Source organism: Ursus arctos, unplaced genomic scaffold, assembly GCF_023065955.2.
Source record: "Ursus arctos isolate Adak ecotype North America unplaced genomic scaffold, UrsArc2.0 scaffold_5, whole genome shotgun sequence".
Taxonomy (NCBI): Eukaryota; Metazoa; Chordata; class Mammalia; order Carnivora; family Ursidae; genus Ursus; species Ursus arctos.
In genome coordinates, this window is record NW_026623067.1 from 88,513,681 (window position 1) to 88,534,553 (window position 20,873).

Here is a 20,873-nt window from a genome sequence, read left to right on the forward strand (position 1 = left end):
CATCTCTACATTATATATAATGACCAATACTGAATGCTATTTTGTTCCATGTCCTATAGAACAGTATTTTTCAAATTGCAAGTCATGCCCCTTAAGTGAGTCATGAAATCAACTGAGAGGAGATTTTTAAACAAAATAAAAGAGAAAAGAAAATATCATAGTACATTGCACAGTTCCTTGTTTCAGTATATAAATCAGTGTGTATTATGTGTGTGCTGGATTGCAATGCAAAAGATATTTCTTTCTATGAGTCTCAGTCAAAAGAGTTTTAAAAACATTTCTTCAGATAGTTTTGAGAAATATTCTGCCTGGGCATACTAAGATCCCAATACCCTTATGAAAAAAAATTCATTGTTAAATAAACACTACTATCTTACCTCTGTGAAGTTTCATGTGTAGCAAGTTTGTTTTACATAGAATGCAGAAAATGGAAAATCTGAAAAAATATATGATGTGCAAGTTTTCACAGAATATGAGAAAAAAGCCCACAAAGTATGGAAATAAATGGAATACAAATTCCTAAATTGCTAACTAATAAGATTTGGGGAAAAAACAAATAAAACGGTATCGCTATCAAGATACATGTCCAAATCCTCTTAACAGTGATGCAGGGTACTGTCAGATACAAAAATAAATAAAAACAATAAAATAAAAAAGATGATTCTACCAAGTCTCAGTGATTCAACCAAGACAATTTAACAAATAAGGGGCATGACTGGACTTTGAACCCAAGACTGTGCTGCACCAAAAGTCATGATCTTTCTATTATAGCAGTGATTTCCAAGTATTTTTATCATAAAATTCTATTGGTAAAATAAATTCTGAGAATGCACCACCAGTATTTGTAAATGTATCTGTAAATTATAAATACGTACCATTTATAGACTTAAATAAAAAGAAAGCATTTATAAAGCATATGCAAGGGATCTCTTCATACAGACTACTTTGATGTATATAGTACTACGCTTCTCTAAGAGATTGAAGCTAGATGGGAAGTGGAAAATGTCAGATCATTTAAAAGAATACTGCAATATTTTAAGTGAGAATATTAAAATAAAAAATATGCCTTGTTATAGACAATGAATGAAAATTAATCAAAGGGGAGAAATCTGCAAGGAATTAGAAATGGATATTGAAAGGAAAGTTCATGTTCAAAAATTTCATGTCGCACAAAATAGAAAAATACATGAAAAACAGATCAGTTTGAATGATCACTGTATTATACCCCAATTTGGTCATGAGTTTCACCTGACCCAGAAGCTATCCCTAGTTATAACTATACTTGGAAAAATGGTTTTAAAAGCTTTCATCTATAATATTCTGAAAGCCTAAATTTGTATTTAGAAATCCACCTTTCTATATCTCTAAAATATTCTGGGACCCTCTATGCATCTTCCCTCAAGTCTAATTTGTGTACATATTCTTTCTGCAGCTTGACAGCTTGAGCTTTGCCTCCTAGACTGAATCTCTGCTTGTCAACTTCTCTTTCTTCACTCTCCCATCTTTTCTTCCTTTATTCCTGAACTCTCCTTCCTTCCTTCTCTTTCCATGACTTCTTCTCTTCATTTCTCCGACTCTATTATCTAAGTGAAATAGAAATGCTGAATAATATTTATTATGTGTTATATTTTAATAGTTGGTTATATGCTCCATGTTTTTTATAGAAGCTTGCAGAACACTGTATTTCTGTCTAAAATATATTAAACTATCACTGCTTATATGTTATTCTCTACACTTCAGTTAAGTAGACTTTAATACTTAAGATGACTCTATACTTAGTGGTTAATGAGGAAAGAAGGCACACAAAATGTGAAAGTAAATATTATTATGGAATCAAATATTTCTGGCTCTTCCTAATGCTGAGTATACACTACTTTATCAACAAAATGGTGCATCTGAAGGTGGGTGATACTTCCCTGGCAATAACTTTCAGTATAGCATACTGTCAAAATGAAAAGATCAAAAGGGAGGTTCCAGCTGACTGTCAGATATATAATGAAAATTCTACAAAATCAAGGAGGATAACTGAAATGGCTTCTTGCCTGAAATCAAAAGTACTTATAGAGCATACTTATTTCCACTAGCTAACTTATATTATCTAGAACAATAAGGAGTAGACTTTAAAATTAGTAAATCTGAGAGCCAAGGTTAATGTATAGCATTATGGCTGAGGGTCCACTGTGTTTCAAAACCTTTTCTGCTAAGACCTTGAATAATTCACTAAGACTCTCTATGCCATGGTCTGTAAACTAATGAATAATAATAGCACTTACCTTTTAGGATTGTTATAAGGATTAAATAAGTTAATATGTCTAATACATCTAACGCACTGATCATTGTGTAAGGCATTGTGCAAGTTAAGTTCTAAGTGTTCGGCTATTATATGAACCTGTGCAAATTGTCTGTCGTATGAGAAGATACAGGAATCTTTTTAAAAATAAATGACATAGTGATGGGGCACCTGGGTGGCTCAGTTGGTTAAGCATCTGACTCTTGGTTTCAGCTCAGGTCATGATCTCAGGGTTGTGGGATCGAGGACCGTGTAGGGCTCCACGTTCAGTGAGGAGTCTGCTTGATATTCCCTCTCTCCCTTTCCTTCTGCCCCTCCCCTCCGCTTGTGCGTGTGCACTCTCTCTCTAAAATAAATTTTAAAATCTTCAAAAATAAATAAATGACATAGTGTATATAAGTTATAAGTAATTTGTGCAATGGCTAAAACTTTATTTTATAGTCATTTATTGGTAGCAGAAATATAAATGGCAATGAATGGAAAATGGTCACTAAAGGGAATGAGAAGAAAAGGGGAGAAAAGCCAGACTTGCTTTATGTTTCTCCTTTCACTCTTTTATCATGATAAAATATAGAGAGACACAGGCTTTTTTTTAAAATCTCTATAATAATTGTATAATCTTTTATATATCTCCATAATGGACAGTTTGGGAAATAGGAAAAAGAAGAAAAAGTCATCATGGTAACATCTTATCTCTCTCCTACCATCCTTCTTCATGGAAAGCCTCAGTTCTTTGCATGTTCAATTTCTATTTTGCGTTCTCTGAATCTCGCCTGGTCTCCATAAGTCTTTTACCCCCAAGCATGTCAGAGAGGATCTAGGCTTGATTTCTAAGGACTAAAATATAGTATCTTCCAAAAATGCCGTGGCTGACTCATGAATATTTTCATGGTTGGTTTCTAACAGTTCATAGTCAAAATTGAGTATGAAATTATTCTTGCTATACTTAATAATTTTTGCAAGTAATTCTTATAATACATATTATCCTAAAAATATATATTCTTAAATTTTTTTCTTCTAGCTTTTATTGTCTTTGCAATAAAACCACTACTTAACCTAAATTTTTTTGACTCATAATAAATTCTGCAACAGGCAACCATGATCATCACAGGAGCAGAACCATATGACATCCAAGACCTTACAAAACACGAACCCCATGAAGACAGTTTCCCATCTTATGGCTCTAAATGACACAGAATACTGAGAGAACAACTCATCTTCTCAAATTGGGCAACTAGTTAATGTTATTTGTTGGCATTTTTAAATGGAAAGTGGCATTTAAACATCCTTAAAATAGAAAGAGAAAAGTTACACATATGCAGACATAAATATAAACTTGATTTTAATTAAATATTATTTTCTCACAAAATTGGTGAAATTATATTTTCTCAAACTATCTCCATTTGGATATCAAATAATAATGTATTGTCCACATTTATAGAAGATTAAAATAAACTACCAAACAAGAGACTAGTCCATAATAAAACCAAATGGCCTGTTTAGATCCTAAAACAGCTGTCATGTGACTACATGTATTATGTGTAGCCAGTAAAACATATTAGAATGTTTTAAAACGTACCTTTATCAGCTTTGTTTCAACTGAATGTAAGTATGTCTTTTGGAATGCATCACAACAGAGCCTATATAAAACTGATTCCGCAACAAAAAATAAGGTTGGCAGATGACCATAATCAAATGAAGCACGGTCCAGGGAAGCATAAAGCATATTTAAAGCTTCTGAAATATTAAAAAGGTAGAAACTTCATAATTTGCAGGTCATGCTTTTGTCTACATGCTACAATTAAGTCTTCCTTTTGTCACCAAAACCAGATTGTGGTTTTAAAATATTAAAAATTTAAAATGTTAAATATTTACAAATTCTTTGACACCCCTCCCAACAAGAAGTGAAATCCACATTCCTTTGCCCTTGAATCTGAGTAGGTATTATGACTGCTTTAGCCAATAAAATGCTAGATCAGAAAAGACAATACAGCTGCCACTTGGATCTCTCGCAAGATACTGGCTTTGGAACACTTACCTGCCATCTGGGAAATCTAATTACTCAGAATTCACTAAGCTGGAGAGACTACAGAGCTAGAGATAGAAGAGAGAGAGGGTGATGCCCAAGGAGCCTCAGCTGTTTCAGCCAACACAAAATAGATCACCAGGCCATACAAATGATGATGGGGAAATGGGGCAGAACTGGATGACAAAAGATAGTGCTAAAGAGAAGAATGGAAAACTAGAAAATCAATGCAGAGGAAATAGGACCCAGGGGAGATGAATGAGGAAGAACATAGCGCTAAGGCCCTAGAGGAAATTACACCTCAAGTTATTACAAAGATTTTGAAGGGCTGTAATGTAAATATCTGAAAAGAACAGCAAATACAGGGACTTGAGGAAGGAAAAGCCCCAACATATCCAAGGAATAGGAAGGAGATCAGTATGACTGGAGTATAATGAGTAAGTAGGGAAGGCAGCCAGGAATCAGATCATACGGATCCCTATAGTCGGGGCTTCTTTAAAGTGTAATCAGAAGTCACTAGGAAAAAAAAAGGCACTAGGAATGATTTAAGCTTTAGTATGATCACTGCTGATGGAGGGTGAACCATAGAATGAGGAGCAGACGAGAGTTAGGCAAGACACAGCTGTGGAGGGTTTTCAGTTGTGCAGCTGGTACTAAGAATCCATATTTAGGGTTTTTAACTGGAGTTCAATATCTTGAAGAACGAAAAAACCTTGGCTGTGTGTAATAGGAAATGCAAAGGAATGTCTTCAAAATAAGTAAGTATGTTTATTATTTCACAAGATTATAGATGGAAAGACTGTAGGGCTGGCTCATATACCTGCCCTCTGTACGCATTTTTCTTTCATTTTCTAGTTCTTCCGATGTACCCGGCGACAGTGATGACCACACAAGCTCCAGGCATCTTTTTCTTACCAAGCCATTTAGAGAGGAATCAATCTAATCACTTACAAGCAAAAGGGAATCCCATGATTAGTTTAGCTCACCCAGGACTCACTGTCCTCCCCACCCCCCCACCCTGCCCCCAGGCTGGAAGGGCCAGTCCTCTTCCGAATCACAAGACTGCAGGATACCTGAACAAAACAGGTTTAAGGGGCAAAGAAAAGCAAGTAGCTGCTAGTTGTTGATAAGCCGGGGTGTTTAGTATTGAATATCATTTTTTTTAAAAGATTTTATTTATTTATGTGACAGAGAGACAGCCAGCGAGAGAGGGAACACAAGCAGGGGGAGTGGGAGTGGAAGAAGCAGGCTCCTAGTGGAGAAGCCTGATGTGGGGCTCGATCCCAGAATGCTGGGATCACACCCTGAGCTGAAGGCAGATGCTTAACAACTGCGCTACCCAGGCACCCCTGGTATTGAATATCATTTAAACATTTAATAGAGGTCAGGCGGTGGATAGCACTGTGATGAAAGTGCCATAAAGGCAAGTTAAATACGGAATTGTTCTTACTCTTCCTGTTGCTTGAAACCTCCCAGATAGCCCTACAAAACTCAATTTACATGGGGAAATACTCTCTGACCTCATATGGTTAACATTCTAAAACTCATTTTAAAAGGCATACACATAAAATTCAGGATAATGATAGAAGGAATTTTACCTCCTTAAAAATAATGTTTTTTAATTTCTTTTTTTAGATTGGTTGGAGGATGGTTTGGAAGGAGACATATAAATGAGAAGTGATAAATGAAAGGTAATGAGTAAAATGGCTGTTTAAATAAGTGAAAAACAAAGGACCATTTGGTTAACGTTTTATGAGTAAGAATTATAAAATGCCAAAACAAGTTTTTCTAAAGTATAGTGCCTATTGTAATTGAAAATCACTTCAGTGACATTTTATATTACTTTTTAATTAGTTACTAATTTTAGAAAAAGCAATGAAGACTGTGCTGAACAAAAGTTTTTAAAACAATTTTGTAATTAAAAAGTTGAGCAGTCAAATTCATAAATTCAAAATTACAAAAGGAGCTTTCACAGTGAAACATTACCAGATATTTTGATAGAGAAAAGCAAATTTTCCTTGGCTCCTGCACAATTTCTAAATATTAAAGGTCACAAGTTACACCTTTCTGCTAACCTAGAAAACACTCAGGGTAACTAAGAAGAGCTTAGTTAGAGTACATACCATCTTGGATTTCTCCTTTGCACTGAGCGAGATATATTACTTCCGTCCATGCGGCAGGAAGATGCACATGCTTCCCAGAGCCGAAGGTTTGGAGACCTAGTTTTCTCTGTTATGCGGAAGAACGAAAAAGGCAAACCAAAATGTATAGCTTCTTACAAATTCATTTATTGGTTTATTTATTTTGATTATCCCTTAATTATATTCTGAAAGTCACTCTATGAGAGTATGCTCCATAGCCAGAGTTATATAAAATTTTATATTTTGCTTTTATTATTTTTATTTTTTGACATTTTATGTAAATTGTATTAGTGCTAAAATGTAAAGAATGTTAATATTCTGAGTTACATCATTAGTTATTTGCTAAAAATAAATTCTCATTCTTCACTTTCAAGGGATTACTTCTACCTTATTACCCCACCAAGAGAATGCATCTCTGATTCTAGAAGGAAAAGTATATTGAATGTGATTCAAAAGAAATTAGTTTAATGCCAGTTTGCTGGAAAACTCTGGCTACTTCACTGTGAATGGGCCGAAATTAATGAACATGAGACAGATACCAAGATTGCCACTCTTCCCTTAATGGGCCCATTCCTGGGGCTTCCCCAAGGAGCAGTTGGCCAACTGGACAGAAGCTCATTGATGAATGTACCTGCTAGCACCTCTCAGCATGCATACTTACCAGAAGAATATTCTTTTTCTAATGAAATTTTTTCAAAATTTTAAAATATCTGAGCAACAGTGAACTGAAATACTGGGAAATAACAACCACCACCACAACAAAAAAGATGGCTCAATTTATGCTCCAGTTTTGTGCAACTTTGATTTCATGAATTTTTTGATATTATGTATATTGGTAATATGGTATATATGTATGTATATGTGTGTATACATACACCATATATATATTTGTACCATATATATATACATTGGTAGTATGTATATCTGGTAATATGTATATTATTTCTTTGCCTAACATCAACTGGATCTAATGTAGGGAAAGCAAAACAAGGACTTATTTCTCTTCCTATTCTGTTTTGATATGTGTTTGAAAATTTGGAAATTAATGGCATACTCTTAAAGAATGTATTTTCTACAAGTTAGGTGAATAGTTTGTTACAGAGAAAAAACAAGAGTATACTGTGCACGTATCATGAAGGTTTAAGGGAAGCTTCCTTTCTTCTTTGGGAAGAAGTGGAATTATCATAATTAAAAATTTATTTGCCGGGGCGCCTGGGTGGCACAGCGGTTAAGAGTCTGCCTTCGGCTCAGGGCGTGATCCCGGCGTTGTGGGATCGAGCCCCACATCAGGCTCCTCCGCTATGAGCCTGCTTCTTCCTCTCCCACTCCCCCTGCTTGTGTTCCCTCTCTCGCTGACTGTCTCTATCTCTGTCAAATAAATAAATAAATAAATAAATAAATAATCTTTAAAAAAAAATTATTTGCCAGCCTTTCATGTTTTGTGGTGAGCTCTTGGACTAGTGTCAACAGCTATATTCTTCAATAATTTATGGAGAATCTTCACCTAAAAAGCTATTTGACATTGAATTATTTGGTTATAAGCTTTAATTTTACTTTGCATTAATATATTTAATGATACTTAATGATTTTAAAAAGGTACTTCTTATTTTATTTTTGATATTTTAGAACGTGTAGCCACCCACCGATTAGAACAGAAAGTCCATATATTAAATAATCAAATAGTGTACTAGTACCTTACATCTGAGAATGTTTTTTCTAGCTTGTTCCAACAATTCTTCCTTCTCTTTTGGATTTTTTGTTTGGTTGAATCTCAAGATGAATTCTTTTGTGATTGAAAATGATGGGCTAAACCAAAAACAAATCAATAATTATAGCTAACAGTTCCCAAATTTTAATTAATCAATTTCTAGGGGCTAAACGTAACTATTTTCTTTTTAAAAAGTACTTAACCTTAATAAAAATGTTTCATACAGACACAGAGATATCAGTAAAATAAAAATATATATATGTGTACAGGACTCCTAGTTGATCTAATCATACTCTTGGATTAAGCGACATAATTCTCATGATGTAAAAGAATTTTGTAGCCTCTGAAAAGTTTCTGGAATAGTTGCCAGAAGTCTTGTTGGTATATGCCTTCTTCCTAGGTAAAACCCAGCACAGCTCCAATTATGTTGAAGGCTGATTTATCTCCTCACATATATCAGTGTTGGTTCAGTTTAAGCTACATTTTTATTCCCTCCGTGCAAGTGAAATCAGTCCAAGTGTGGCTGCAGTAAAATGAGCAAGGGAGGAAAGCTGTATGTGGTGAGGTCAGAGAGGCGACAAGTAGCCAGATTAACTCTGGGTAAAAGATGGGAAGTTACTGCAGGGTTTTGATAAGAGGAGTGGCAAGATTTAACTTAGGTTTTAATAAGATCATTCCAATGTCTATTGAGAGTTGGAGTTTGGAGAAGTGGGAGGTAGCAAGGGAGGAGGCACATTTATACTTTGGTGAGACAGAATAGTGGCTTAGACCAAGATCACAGCAATGTCAGTAAAATGAAGAGTTTGGATAAGGGGTATATATTGACATTGGCTCCCATAAGACTGCCCAAAGAAAGAGAAATTAAGCATGAGAGGAAAAAAAAAAAAGTCATGATTGAACTGAGTAACTGGAAGGATGGAATTGGAATTTTCTAAGATGGGGAAGATGGGTAGAGAGCAGATTTGGGGTAAGGGTAGAGAATAAGTTCAGTATTGGATATACTATGTGATGACCATAGCCATCCTAGTGGAGACATAGAATAGGCAGTCAGATATATGAGTCTGAATTTCAGGGGAGAAGTTCAGGCTAGATAACATCAATTTTGGAGTCATTATTGAGTCATTAAATACACACGTGGTATTTAAAGTCTTGCAAATGGAAAGGAACCCCTGGGGGAAATGCAGAGAGAGTGAAGAAGCATTTCAAAGAGAAGAGAGAAAAATAAGTTGAGGGTGTATGCAGGAGAATGAGTAGAGTGATTATAATGATATACCACAGGATTTAAGATGGGCCTGGGATCAAAAGTGACACCAGAGAATAATGAATAGGTAATAGAATCAAGGAGTTGTTTATTTGTGTGGTCAAATAACTGCTGGAGTCATATTATTAGAAGGAGAGGTCTGGAAGAATAAAACACATTTTTTTAACAACTTACTATATTCAGAATTTACTGAATTAGTTGCTTTGTGGGATACAGGGGGGGAAATATATGAATAAAAATCATATTTTGCCCTGCATAAGTCACAGTCCTATTGAGGAGAGAGATGTATGTAAAAATAATGACAGTGCCTTACGATCACAGAATAAGGAGAGGTATTGGTCATCCCCTATTGGGCTTGGAAGTGGGAATACAAGGATGAAATAAAAAGCCCTGCCCTCGTGGAGCCTGTACTAAAACAGAGGAAGAGCTGGGGTGTTAGCACGCACAAACTCTGCTAGAACTGGGCATTTTGAAATGAGTAACTTCATTCTTGATTTTGTGTTCTCTACCTCACTCATGCCCTTGGAGACATCTGGTTGGCTGAAAACTCTTTCTCAATAGTCATCTGGGATGACATATCTTTGATCCTCATAAAGAATCCAAAATAGCTTTAATCTTCCCATTTGTACAAAGTGGTATAGGAATTACAAGAAGGTAATGAATCCTTGAAAACATGGAAAGTGAATGCCTTTGAGCTTTCTGTATAGATATTGAGTCACTTAATTGGTGTCCCATAGCTCATGTCAGTAAATATTTAGTGGGAGATAAATATAGCTATTTGAACCATGTCTAGCCCATCACAAATAAATTGAGGTTGTTACACAAATTATCATATAATTATATACAAAAAACACCTATGAAACAAAAAAGACACTTTATAGAGTAAATACAGGCATTTGAAAAGAAAATATCCTTTAGCTTCCCACATTTCAATTTCTTCACACATTCTACTTCCTTCAAAAATAAATGTAATCTTTTGTAAGTATAGAAGTGCAGTCTTGTGGAACAGGTAGTAAATAAAGAGCATCATTTGAACTTTACATATAAAGAAAATATACTTTGTATTAATATCCTACCTAAACTATTTATCAGAACATTTTTAGCTGACAACTCATTTGTTCAGTAAATATTTAAGAGAAGTCTCTTACACACAAGATATTTTGCTATATAAGATGAGGGCTAGAGGAGAAGGCAGACTCAAAAAGTTCCCAATCTGGGACGTAAGTGACATGCAACAAAAAGATGTACGGAAGGAAGGAAGGAAGGAAGGAAGGGAGGGAGGGAGGGAGGGAGGGAGGGAGGGAGGGAGGAAGGAAGGAAGAAAGAAAAGAAAAATCCTGTAGGAGTTTAGAAGCAGAAATCATGATTCCAATGGTTCCTAGTCATATAATCTTTGCTTAATTACTTAATCTGTGTGAACTATCATTTTTCGTATGTGGAAATGAGGATAAAATCTTACAGAATTCTGAAAAGTATCAAATCAGAACACAAAGTCTGGTTCCTGGTACATATCAAGTGCTGGATAACTGTTACTTATAAGCATTACTGTTTTGGGTTAAAGATTCTGAAAAAACTTTTTTGCAGAAATGGCACTTGAGCTGTAAGTTGAATAGCGAGGAACTGGAATGTGACAGAATAGCAGCTGTCCTTTCAAAATTATTTTTCTGTCTTTTCTTTGGCCCATGATCACCTAGCTACTCTATATTTCCCAGTCTTTCTGGCTGCTAGGTATGGGCACATGGCCAAGCTAGTGGGATGTGAGCAAATGTAATACATGCAAATTTTAGGTCACCTCTAACTTAAAGACACACCATTTTCTCTAGAATGATGCATTTTTTTCTCCTTCCTGTGGACTGGAACACAAATATAGTGCTGAATCAGCTTTGATTAGGCAGATGAGTACAACACCCAATGAGATAATGAGGGTCCTGAGTTTCTAACTGACCCCAAAAACAGAGCTGTCCTGTCAGCCTAGACCCACTGACTTCTTATGTCAGATAAATACATTTCTATCTTATTTCAGCCACTGAAATTAGAGGCCTCTTTCTATAGTTGTTTCAAATTTACCCTAACACAAATAGGAACAAAGACAAAAAATAAGAATTTCAACCCAGCATAGACAGACAGAATGCTTAAAATCAAGATAGGAAATGAAGACGGAAATTCTGGGTTGAGAACAAACATAAATGGCATTGAATGGTGGTCTATGGCAGAGATTTACAGCTGCCTACATCAGTGTCTATTCTTCTCCTTTTCTTATGAAAAGATTATTTCTTGCAGTTAGATGTGCCTGTGTGTCTATGTTTCAGCCAGTAAATGTAAGTAAAATTCAGCTACTAATTCTGGAAATCTTACTTAAAAAAATCACAAGCCCTTCCGCCATTCCTCTATTCTGCTGTATGAAGCATGACTGTGATAGCTGGAGCTTCAGCAGCCACAATAAACCCATGACATGGCCTTACATTTGAGCCACGTACAGCAGAGCAGCTAGTTAGGTGAAACCTAGGTCCCAGATCACCATACCAGTTCTGGACTAACTACATTCAGAGAAAAAACTTTTATTTTATTTAAGTGGCATTGCGATTTTGGATATTCTTAGTTGCAGTGGGTGCAAATTCTATATTATGCACAGACTTTTGAGTTTTATTTAACAAATAAGAAGAAACTATTTGCAGAAGAGTTAAGAGATTATACTGTACTTTAGGATAATTAAACTGAAAGTCATATGTTGAATGGTTTTAAATGAGGAATGGCTGTTGGTAAACCACTGGGCAATTATTTCAACAATTTAGGTAAGAAGTAATAAATGTCTGCACTGTAGTTTGGGCAGTACAAATAAGGAAGAGTAAATGAATATGATAGATTAGGTGAAAGCTAAATCAATAGGGCTTGATGACTAATAGGATATGAGAAGATTTGTGAGGGTTTTGAGCCTACACAATTGGTAGTAGAGAGCTGACATCATGACAGTAAGATGGAGGAATGTGGGCAGATGATCTGCACTGTTGTGGACAACAGACTATCACTTACCTGTGAGGCATCCAAGTGTAGAGGTCTGTAATCCAAACCGACTTGTGAGGCAGGCATTAGGAAGTGGATAGGATATGGAAATAAAGATTTCAGATTCATTTACTATCAGTGATACTCACAGCTACAAAATTTCAAGAGGAAGAGTACGGAGAAAAAAATGGTCAAGGGAGATCTTTGGACAGTAGAGGCAAGAGGGAAAGAAGAAACAAGAAAAATAACAAGAGATTCGGGGAAGCACTACAATGGATTTCAAACGTGTATAATTTGGGGTGTAAATTCCTTCTCTGAGAATTGTTCATTACTCATAGTCCTTACTGAACCAATGGGTCCAACTTCTATATTAGTACTATATGACTCTACCTCCTTGACTGTAGCTGATTGGGTCACAACAGACATCTGAATTAAGCTAGCAATCGAATCCTCTCTCTGGTGATTTTGAATAATTAGTTGATATTTTAATTAGCTGACGTGAGAGCTGAATGGTTATGTATAGCCAAAAGGTGGCTTTTGCTGAGAGGTCATTCAAGACAACAACACACCCCAAAGCAGGAAGCTACTTGCTCACCATTGCAGCACCCAGTCAAAGTTTGTTGGATAATTTACTAATGTGTAGCCAGAGCCCCCACACTTTTCATGTTTATAGTCTAGTGTAGATGTGAACTACACCTGTCACGTTGACTATTTTATCTCCCGTATCAATTAGAGAGCATAATGAGTACTGAATGAATGAATGAGGCCTGGCTATGCCCTTCTGCTCTCAGGTTCTACAAGACAACCCTGTATTCTTCCATTACATTTTCCTTTTGCTTGAGTTAATTTGAACATGTGCCTGGTCCATGCAAACAAGCAATTCTAGACTGAGATACCAAAGAACAGAATGAAGATAGGGAGCATGACCAAAATTACACATGTGCAGGGATATCAAAACTAAGGACAAAGAGATCATTAGAGTTAATGTTTAGAAAGTCAGTGGAAATCTTTGACAGTGGTTTCATGGGATGCCTGGGTGGCTCAGTTTGTTAAGTGACCAACACTCGGTTTTAGCTAGGTCATGATCTCAGGGTCATGAGATCAAGCCCTGCAAGGGACTCCATGCTCAGCGCAGAGTCTGCTTCAGATTCTCTCCCTCTGCCCCTCCCTTCACTTGTGCTCTCTCTCCCTCTCTCTTAAATAAATAAATCTTAAAAAAAAAAAAAAAGGAGTAGTTTCACTAGTGGATTATTAATACTGAGTTGAGTTTAGGGATCAGAAAAATCTGATATCTGAAAACATTCTGCAAAATACAAAGCTGTAAGGGCTCCATAATTAGTGCCTGTATTGGCCATAAATATTGTATAGTCTCAGATTCACTTGACTCCTGCCTACATGATCTCCGTGGCCCAAAATAGTGAGCTGCCCTTCCTCTTCTACATTTGGAGTAGCCACATGCTGGATGACACAAACTGGAAGTATAGATGAGTTAGCACCTGTGGAATGAATTTTGACCAAGGAAAATGCTAGACAAAAAGCAACAGATGAGATGAATAACTCCTCATTTCTCCATTCCAGGGACTACTATGAGATGTGATTTCTTCTTGAAACCTGTCTTAATTAAGTCCCATTATGCCAGGTATGGATATGTCTGCTGTATTTCACCGTAGCAAGTTGTGATTTAGTGTTCCAGGTAGTAATGCATCAAGGTTTCCCATCTCATTTTCCTTTTTTTTTTTTTTTATCTTTAGTGCATTGACCTTGTAAACCCCAAATAAAGTATTAGAACTTTAATCCCCTTCTCATATTCTGCCTTCTAGAGACTTGTGCTAAGAAAGTGGTGGTTTAAGCCCAAGTATAAGAGGAGTCTGGTTTCTATGATTTTGCAAGACTCCACACACTTTGTACAGATATTCTCATCAGTAGCTACTGATCTCTCAACTGGGGTAATACATTCTAAAAGAAGCTACATTTAATTGCATGTGTTCATGCTCCTTTTGGCCACCCAGATCCTAAGTCACCATATTTTTAGCTAAATCATCTGCAGCCATCCCCAAATGCTACAATATAGATGTCTCAGGCTAAAATTAACAGACCTGATTACAAAAGTCTTCACCATTCAGAATTTCACTTAAAGACTTACAATAATTCAGATAAATGAAAAACACACTATAGATAGGATAAACAAATGATCAGAATATAAATGTAAATCTAGAAAAGTTTCTTCTTGCTGCTGCCAGCACACATTTATAGCCCATACTACAAAGCTATATTGTATTATAAATGTGTGCTTATCGAAATCAGTAACATTATATAGATACGTACATACAGAGCATTTTAAGATATTTAGAGCATGTATTAGTAGAGCACATTTCACTAACTATAAAAGTGTCAAAAACATGAATAAAAAGGAAAAATTTCAGGTTTATTAACATTTTAGGAAACTTAGAAGACTACAGCCTCCCAGATGTAAAAATAAGCAGCTTCTGTGGGAAATATGTAAAAATCTAATAGCTTGACTAAATCTTCCTAATGTAAGACCTATATTCCCTTTTATTCTTTCCAGTCAGCTAAAATAAATGTATACATTTGATGTAAGTCTTCAAAATCTTCCAGTCTTCTTCATCTCTGAGATGAAGTATAAAAAGCAAAACAGACTATACACAATAAAATAATCTTAGTTATAAAAGAAAATCATGACAAACAGTATACTCTGAACCAGTAATCCACTGTAAGATTGTGTGATTTTCTCTTTGGTCCAGAATAGACTTCAGTACCTCATCTGAAGGATTTACAGGGAGCCCTAACTGTGTCTGTAACAGAATCCACACTAGGCCTACAAAAAACGCATGTTTCTAAGGAAGAATAAGTGACGCAAATACAATATGAGGCATATGACAATTCGTGTGACACCTAAGAAGAAAAACAAAGATTATGTTGCTTCATTCAAGATAGGTGTCCGCTTCATCTCAAACAGGTGGTGCCAGAAGCAGAATCTGGTTTCTTTTCGTACAAGAGCCCATGGAGATAAGACCAAATACGTTTTCTAAGTGACCATGCTGTAAGCAAAAGCCAGGATTTCCAAGGTGCGGGAAACTTGGACTCCCTCCACATTGTCTGACTAAATGCCTAAGGTAAAAGCAATCAGAACTAATCCCAGTCCCTTCTCCCCAACCCCAGGGAGCTGTAGAGAAGGCTGTGTCAGGGCTTAGCAGAAAAGTAAAGCGAAAGGAAGTGTGTGTGTGTGTGTGTGTGTGTGTGTGTGTGTGTGTTGCTGAGATCAGTCTCAATGCAGATTACACTTCAGGTAGATTTTAAAACTCAATGGATAAATTTGGTAACAAGAGAAGTAGTCACACGGAAAACATCACATATCAGAATAAATTACTCAAAGTACAGTAAAAAGAGACAAAAAAGGAAAATGGAGACAAAAATGTGAAAGAGTGAGAGGTCAAATATACAATGAGATGATCTCATACACATTTAGTCAAGACTCTCAGAAGGAGAGAAAATGAGTTGTCAAGGTAATTTCTGAAGAAACAGTATCTGATAACTTTTCAGGAATCATGACACAGTCCACAGATTTAAAAGGCTTGAGAGATCCAAGCAGAATAATTTTTTAAAATTACATTCTGACACATCATAGTAAAATTGCAGAAAATGCAAGACAATATGAAATTTTTGAAAGTGCCCAAGGTGGGAAGACACGGATTAATATTAAAGAAAGAGCATCAAATTTTCACCTAACTTCTCAACAGCAATAACGGAAGCTATGAGTGGAATGACATCAGTCTGCTGAAGGGAAAAAAAAAGGAATAAAAGTGGTAACAGACTAAAGATAATTCCATATTCAGTTTTAAATTTCTTTCAGGAATAAGAATAAAATAAAAATATATTCAGATCAACAAAATCAGATTTTCTCAACAAAAAATTCTCACAAAGGAAAATTTTAGAAGTTGTGTATCTGGTAAAAGAAAAACAAGGTCTAAGAAACAAAAAGGAAGGGAAAGCAAGAAAAGTGATTAACAGTAAATAAAACATAAAGGAACATTAACTACTTAAATTAGTAATGAAGTCTAGTGGAATTTTTAAAAAACCACAAATTAGAATTCAATTGCTAGATAAGGTTTGAGGACACTAATTGTACTTAATCATGAAATGTTTAGAGTATTCTTTTTTAATCAGGATTGAGAGAAGTATGTTTAGAATTGATAAGAGAATTTAGCAATATAACTGCACGTAAAATCAATGTATAAACATCAATTGTATTTCTCTCTTCTGGAAACAGCTAGAAAAAATCTATTTTAAAAAAACATACGTGTAAAACATGTAATAGTATAAAAAATACCAAATACATGGGAATAAACTTAACAAAAGATGCATAGTCCCTCTATCAAAGAAACATTCACACTTCACTGAGAAAATTTTACAAATAACTAAATAAATGGAAGTTATATCTTGTTCATAAACTGGAATCCTTATTATGAATACTTATTATGATCCATTATCTTCAAATTTATCTATAGATTCAGAAAAATTAAATAACCATTCCCAACAAGTTTTTGAAAAAAATATGACAAGCTGATTCTAAAAATAATATCAATGAAGAAGAACAAATTTGGAAAATCAGTCATGTTAACTATTAAATTGTTATTATTAAAATGATGGTAATTAAGGCAGTGTAGCATTGGTATTGAGACAAACAGGCCAGTAAAACAGAACAGAGAAGCCAGAAATACCCATTATATGCAGACATTTGATTTATGCAATAGTTGTACTAGCAAAATATTGGAGAAGGACGTTCTTTTTGAAACATGGCGTTGATCAATTAGGTATTTACATAAAAAAGGAAAATTAGACCTGAACGTAACACCATTAACAAAAATCATTTCTACATGTATTACATGAGAGACAAAACAGTAAGGTGTTTAGAAAATAATGTATAAGAAATCTACACGATCTTGAGGTGGACCCAGATTTCTTAACCACAATACAAAAATGACTAATCATAAAAGACTGAGTTCTGTTCACTAAATGGCATATATTCTACGATCTAACAATTCCATTCCCAGGTATATACTTTAGGATATGTGCTAGGATGCTAGTACAAGAATGTTCATGGAAACATTGTTCAAAATAACCATAAAGAGGAAATAATTGAAGTGGCCAATAACAGAGGAATGAATGGATAGTTCACAGTATATTAACGGACTAGTGGAGTGAATGAACAAAATCAGCCACAAAAAGTATATAACTACTCTTAAAATCATAATGACTATATTAATTTCCAGGACTTCTGTATGAGGAAAGGCACCACAAAAACAAAGTTTTTAAAAGACAAGCCACAGACTGAAAGAATTCATAACAAATATTTAAGAATATCAAATATCAATAAGAAAAAACACAAAAATAAATTGGAAAATATTACATAAACAGAGAACTCATAAAAGTATTTCTAACAGTAACAAATATTAAAAGATGCTGAGTCTCATTAGTTATCAAAAATTTTAAAAAATTAGTTATCAGGCAAGTACCACTTATGGCCTATTACAATGACAAATATGAAGAAGTGTGACAGTATCAGGCAATGGCAAAGATGGGGGAGGTGATACTTTCATATACTGGTGAAGACAACGTAAATTGATTGCAATACTCCAGAGAGCAAGAGCATTAAGTAAAATTCAAAAAGTGAGGAATAAAAAAAAATCCCACTCCAAAGAAGCACTTACCCAGGTATACAACAAGAAATATATAATGATTTTCACTATAGCACTGATTCATTGGCAAAAATTTGGAAAATAAGTAAAATAGGAAGTATTAATTATATTGTAACACTATACAGCCACTAAAATGAATGAACAAATAATTATCAATAATAAAACATAATTATCAGTATGGATTGAATTAGAAACATAACACTGACTTTTAAAAAAATCAAATCACATCAAAAACTAATGAAATACTATATGGTGACTAACATAACATAATTTAAAAAAATACCATCACTACAGGCACTGAAAAAAAATCAAATCACAGATAAATGAGTTAGATATAATTACATTTATATTTACATGGAAAATACAATTTTATATTCAGGCATATTAAAGTAGAAAAATGAACTGAGATGATATATACCACAATTATTTTAAGTGGGAAGGCAGGTAGTCAAAGAGCTTCACGTTTATCTGTTGATCTATTCTTTACTAAAGAAAAATATTTGAAACCAATGTAACAAAAGTCACCATGCACGTTTTCTTACGTATTCTATAATTCTCTTCATTTTTAAGTTTTTAAAAATTTCTTAAAATCACACACAATTTTTAAATTATCAACAAGCTTTGATCTAGTAACTTCATTTTAGAAACTTAATGCCAAGAAAATAATTTGAAATGCAGAAAGACATTCTATTTTGGCTTAATTTGAAGTAGCAAAGAACACAGAAATAACTAAAGTGCTTCACGATAAAGTAGTTATTAAATACTTTCTCTTATGCATTTCACAGATTATTATGGCAACTTAATAGACATATATAATTATAGGAAAAATGCTTATTTTAAACAAAAAGTGTAGAATTCAAAATTTTAGAAATATATTATCATTACAAGCTATGAATCTATTTATTTAAAAAATAGTAAATATATAGATAAACATATTTTAGAACTACATGTGATTTTAAAGAAACTGTTCACAATATTCTGTACTTTCTAAATTCTACAATGCATATGGGTCTGCTAGTTTAATAATATGAAAAATTTTCAAACTTACTTTGATTTATTTTTCCTTCTTTTCCTTAAATTTTGGATTTTAAACCTCAAGAGTTTTTCATGATAAGAGGAAGATATCACTCCTAATTTATTAATCATGGGTGATTTGCTAACAGGCATATTCACAGATCATAAACCTAAAGAAAAATATTAAATTTTATGTTAGAATACAAATGCACTTACCGTACCAAACAATACATTACAGGCAAATTCATGATTTGTGGGGAAAAGGATGGTAAGAAGAAAAACTGGGCTTAAGAAAGAAATTACAGTAAGGAAGAATTTAAATTTAAATTTAACATGTCAGACCCAGGAGTCAAACACAACTTTGAATTGAAAACCCACATTCTTTCTATTATGTTAGTATTACAAACTTATCCTTTCATATAACATTTAGCCTTTATTATGCTTTAGCTGTTTTATCAGCAAAACCACTGGAAGAACATCATGGCATAGTAGTTAAGAGGATACAATCAAACTGATTTACTTAACTGCTCTGTGCCTCAGTTTCCCCGCTTGTACAATGGGAATAGTACCTCCTTACAGAGTGGCTATAAGATATGAATAGGTCAATATATGTAGATTGGTTAGAATAGAGCTTGGTATATAAGAAGCTTTATGTAGGGGCTTCTGATCATTATTAGATTACTATGCTTTCTGTTTTTTAAAATGACTTGTAAATTTTTTTTGTCTTCTGTCTTTTTACCAGTTGGATTATGCTTTCTCATCTTGTCCTCACATCCAGATTTATTTTCCTTTTGAAGTATGCGTGAATACCTTTTATGAGTATAAGACCAAACTAGAAGACACTATTTTTGTTTAGTGCAGTATTTAAATAGCAAAATGAAGTAATCAAATAGGTAGTCAGATTTACATTGAATTATTTTGCACTTAATTTTTAAGCTAGGTAAATTTTAAAACCAATCATTAATTAAGGTTCTAGCAGGCAGCAGACAGCACACTCAAATGGAGTAACTAAATAAAGAGATGGGCAGAGTTATTCAAATAAAAAAGAGATGGGCAGAGTTATTCAAATAAAAAAATACAATAAAATAAGATCTGAGATGGTGCCATTCTCAGAGTCTGAACAAGAGGGTGAACCCACCACTCTTGGAACAGAGGGAAAGAAGAACCCAGAAAGACTAGCTTTAGGAAACTGGTGTTTATTAAAAAGCTTTGGGCTTTGGTCTAGACATGCAGCCCATCAGAGGTTGCCCACTAAGAGGGAGCCTGGAGAACAGGAATTTTGATATCACTCTCCTGCCCTCCACTCCAATCACCTGCCTGCACTTCCCATTAACGAAGCCGAAATAGAAGCCAGAGAAGGTATAAGCCAGAGCAGAAAAGGACAGAAAATGGATCTGGAAGGCCAACGGGAAAATATCCAGCACAAAATTGATTATAAATATAAAACATTATTATCTATTGCTATCGTTTATAGCAAGATCTGCTTCTAATAATCTATATCCATTAGAATATAAGTAAATGTATTTTTAAGTCAGCAGCTATACTGGACTATATATAGGGATGTCATTTAGAGTGGCCTTAATTTTAATATACAAGTTATTCCTAAACAGGACAAATGTACTTAGGAGTTTAATTTTTAACAGTGAACAACGTCACATTGGATTCACATCGGATAATTCTACCTTAAAAGGAACTCAGGAAAATAATTACAAACAA

The 20,873-nt window shown here is 34.5% G+C and overlaps 1 protein-coding gene across 3 annotated transcripts in view; it reads right to left on the reverse strand.

Moving 5' to 3' along the window:
• TMEM232 (transmembrane protein 232) overlaps nucleotides 1-20,873 on the reverse strand; it is a 246,962-nt gene that overhangs the window by 205,093 nt on the left and 20,996 nt on the right. For 2 of the 3 annotated variants that reach the window (XM_057307002.1, XM_057307003.1), the window contains exons 6-9: nucleotides 19,192-19,327; nucleotides 8,152-8,263; nucleotides 6,440-6,545; nucleotides 3,870-4,027 (exon numbers count right to left, since the gene is read on the reverse strand). In XM_057307002.1, coding sequence (XP_057162985.1) covers nucleotides 3,870-4,027; nucleotides 6,440-6,545; nucleotides 8,152-8,263; nucleotides 19,192-19,310 — 495 coding nt within the window. In that variant the 5' untranslated portion in view covers nucleotides 19,311-19,327. Of the gene's footprint in view, nucleotides 1-3,869; nucleotides 4,028-6,439; nucleotides 6,546-8,151; nucleotides 8,264-19,191; nucleotides 19,328-20,873 lie in introns of those variants that run through there. The other variant, XM_057307004.1, reaches the window with a different exon arrangement.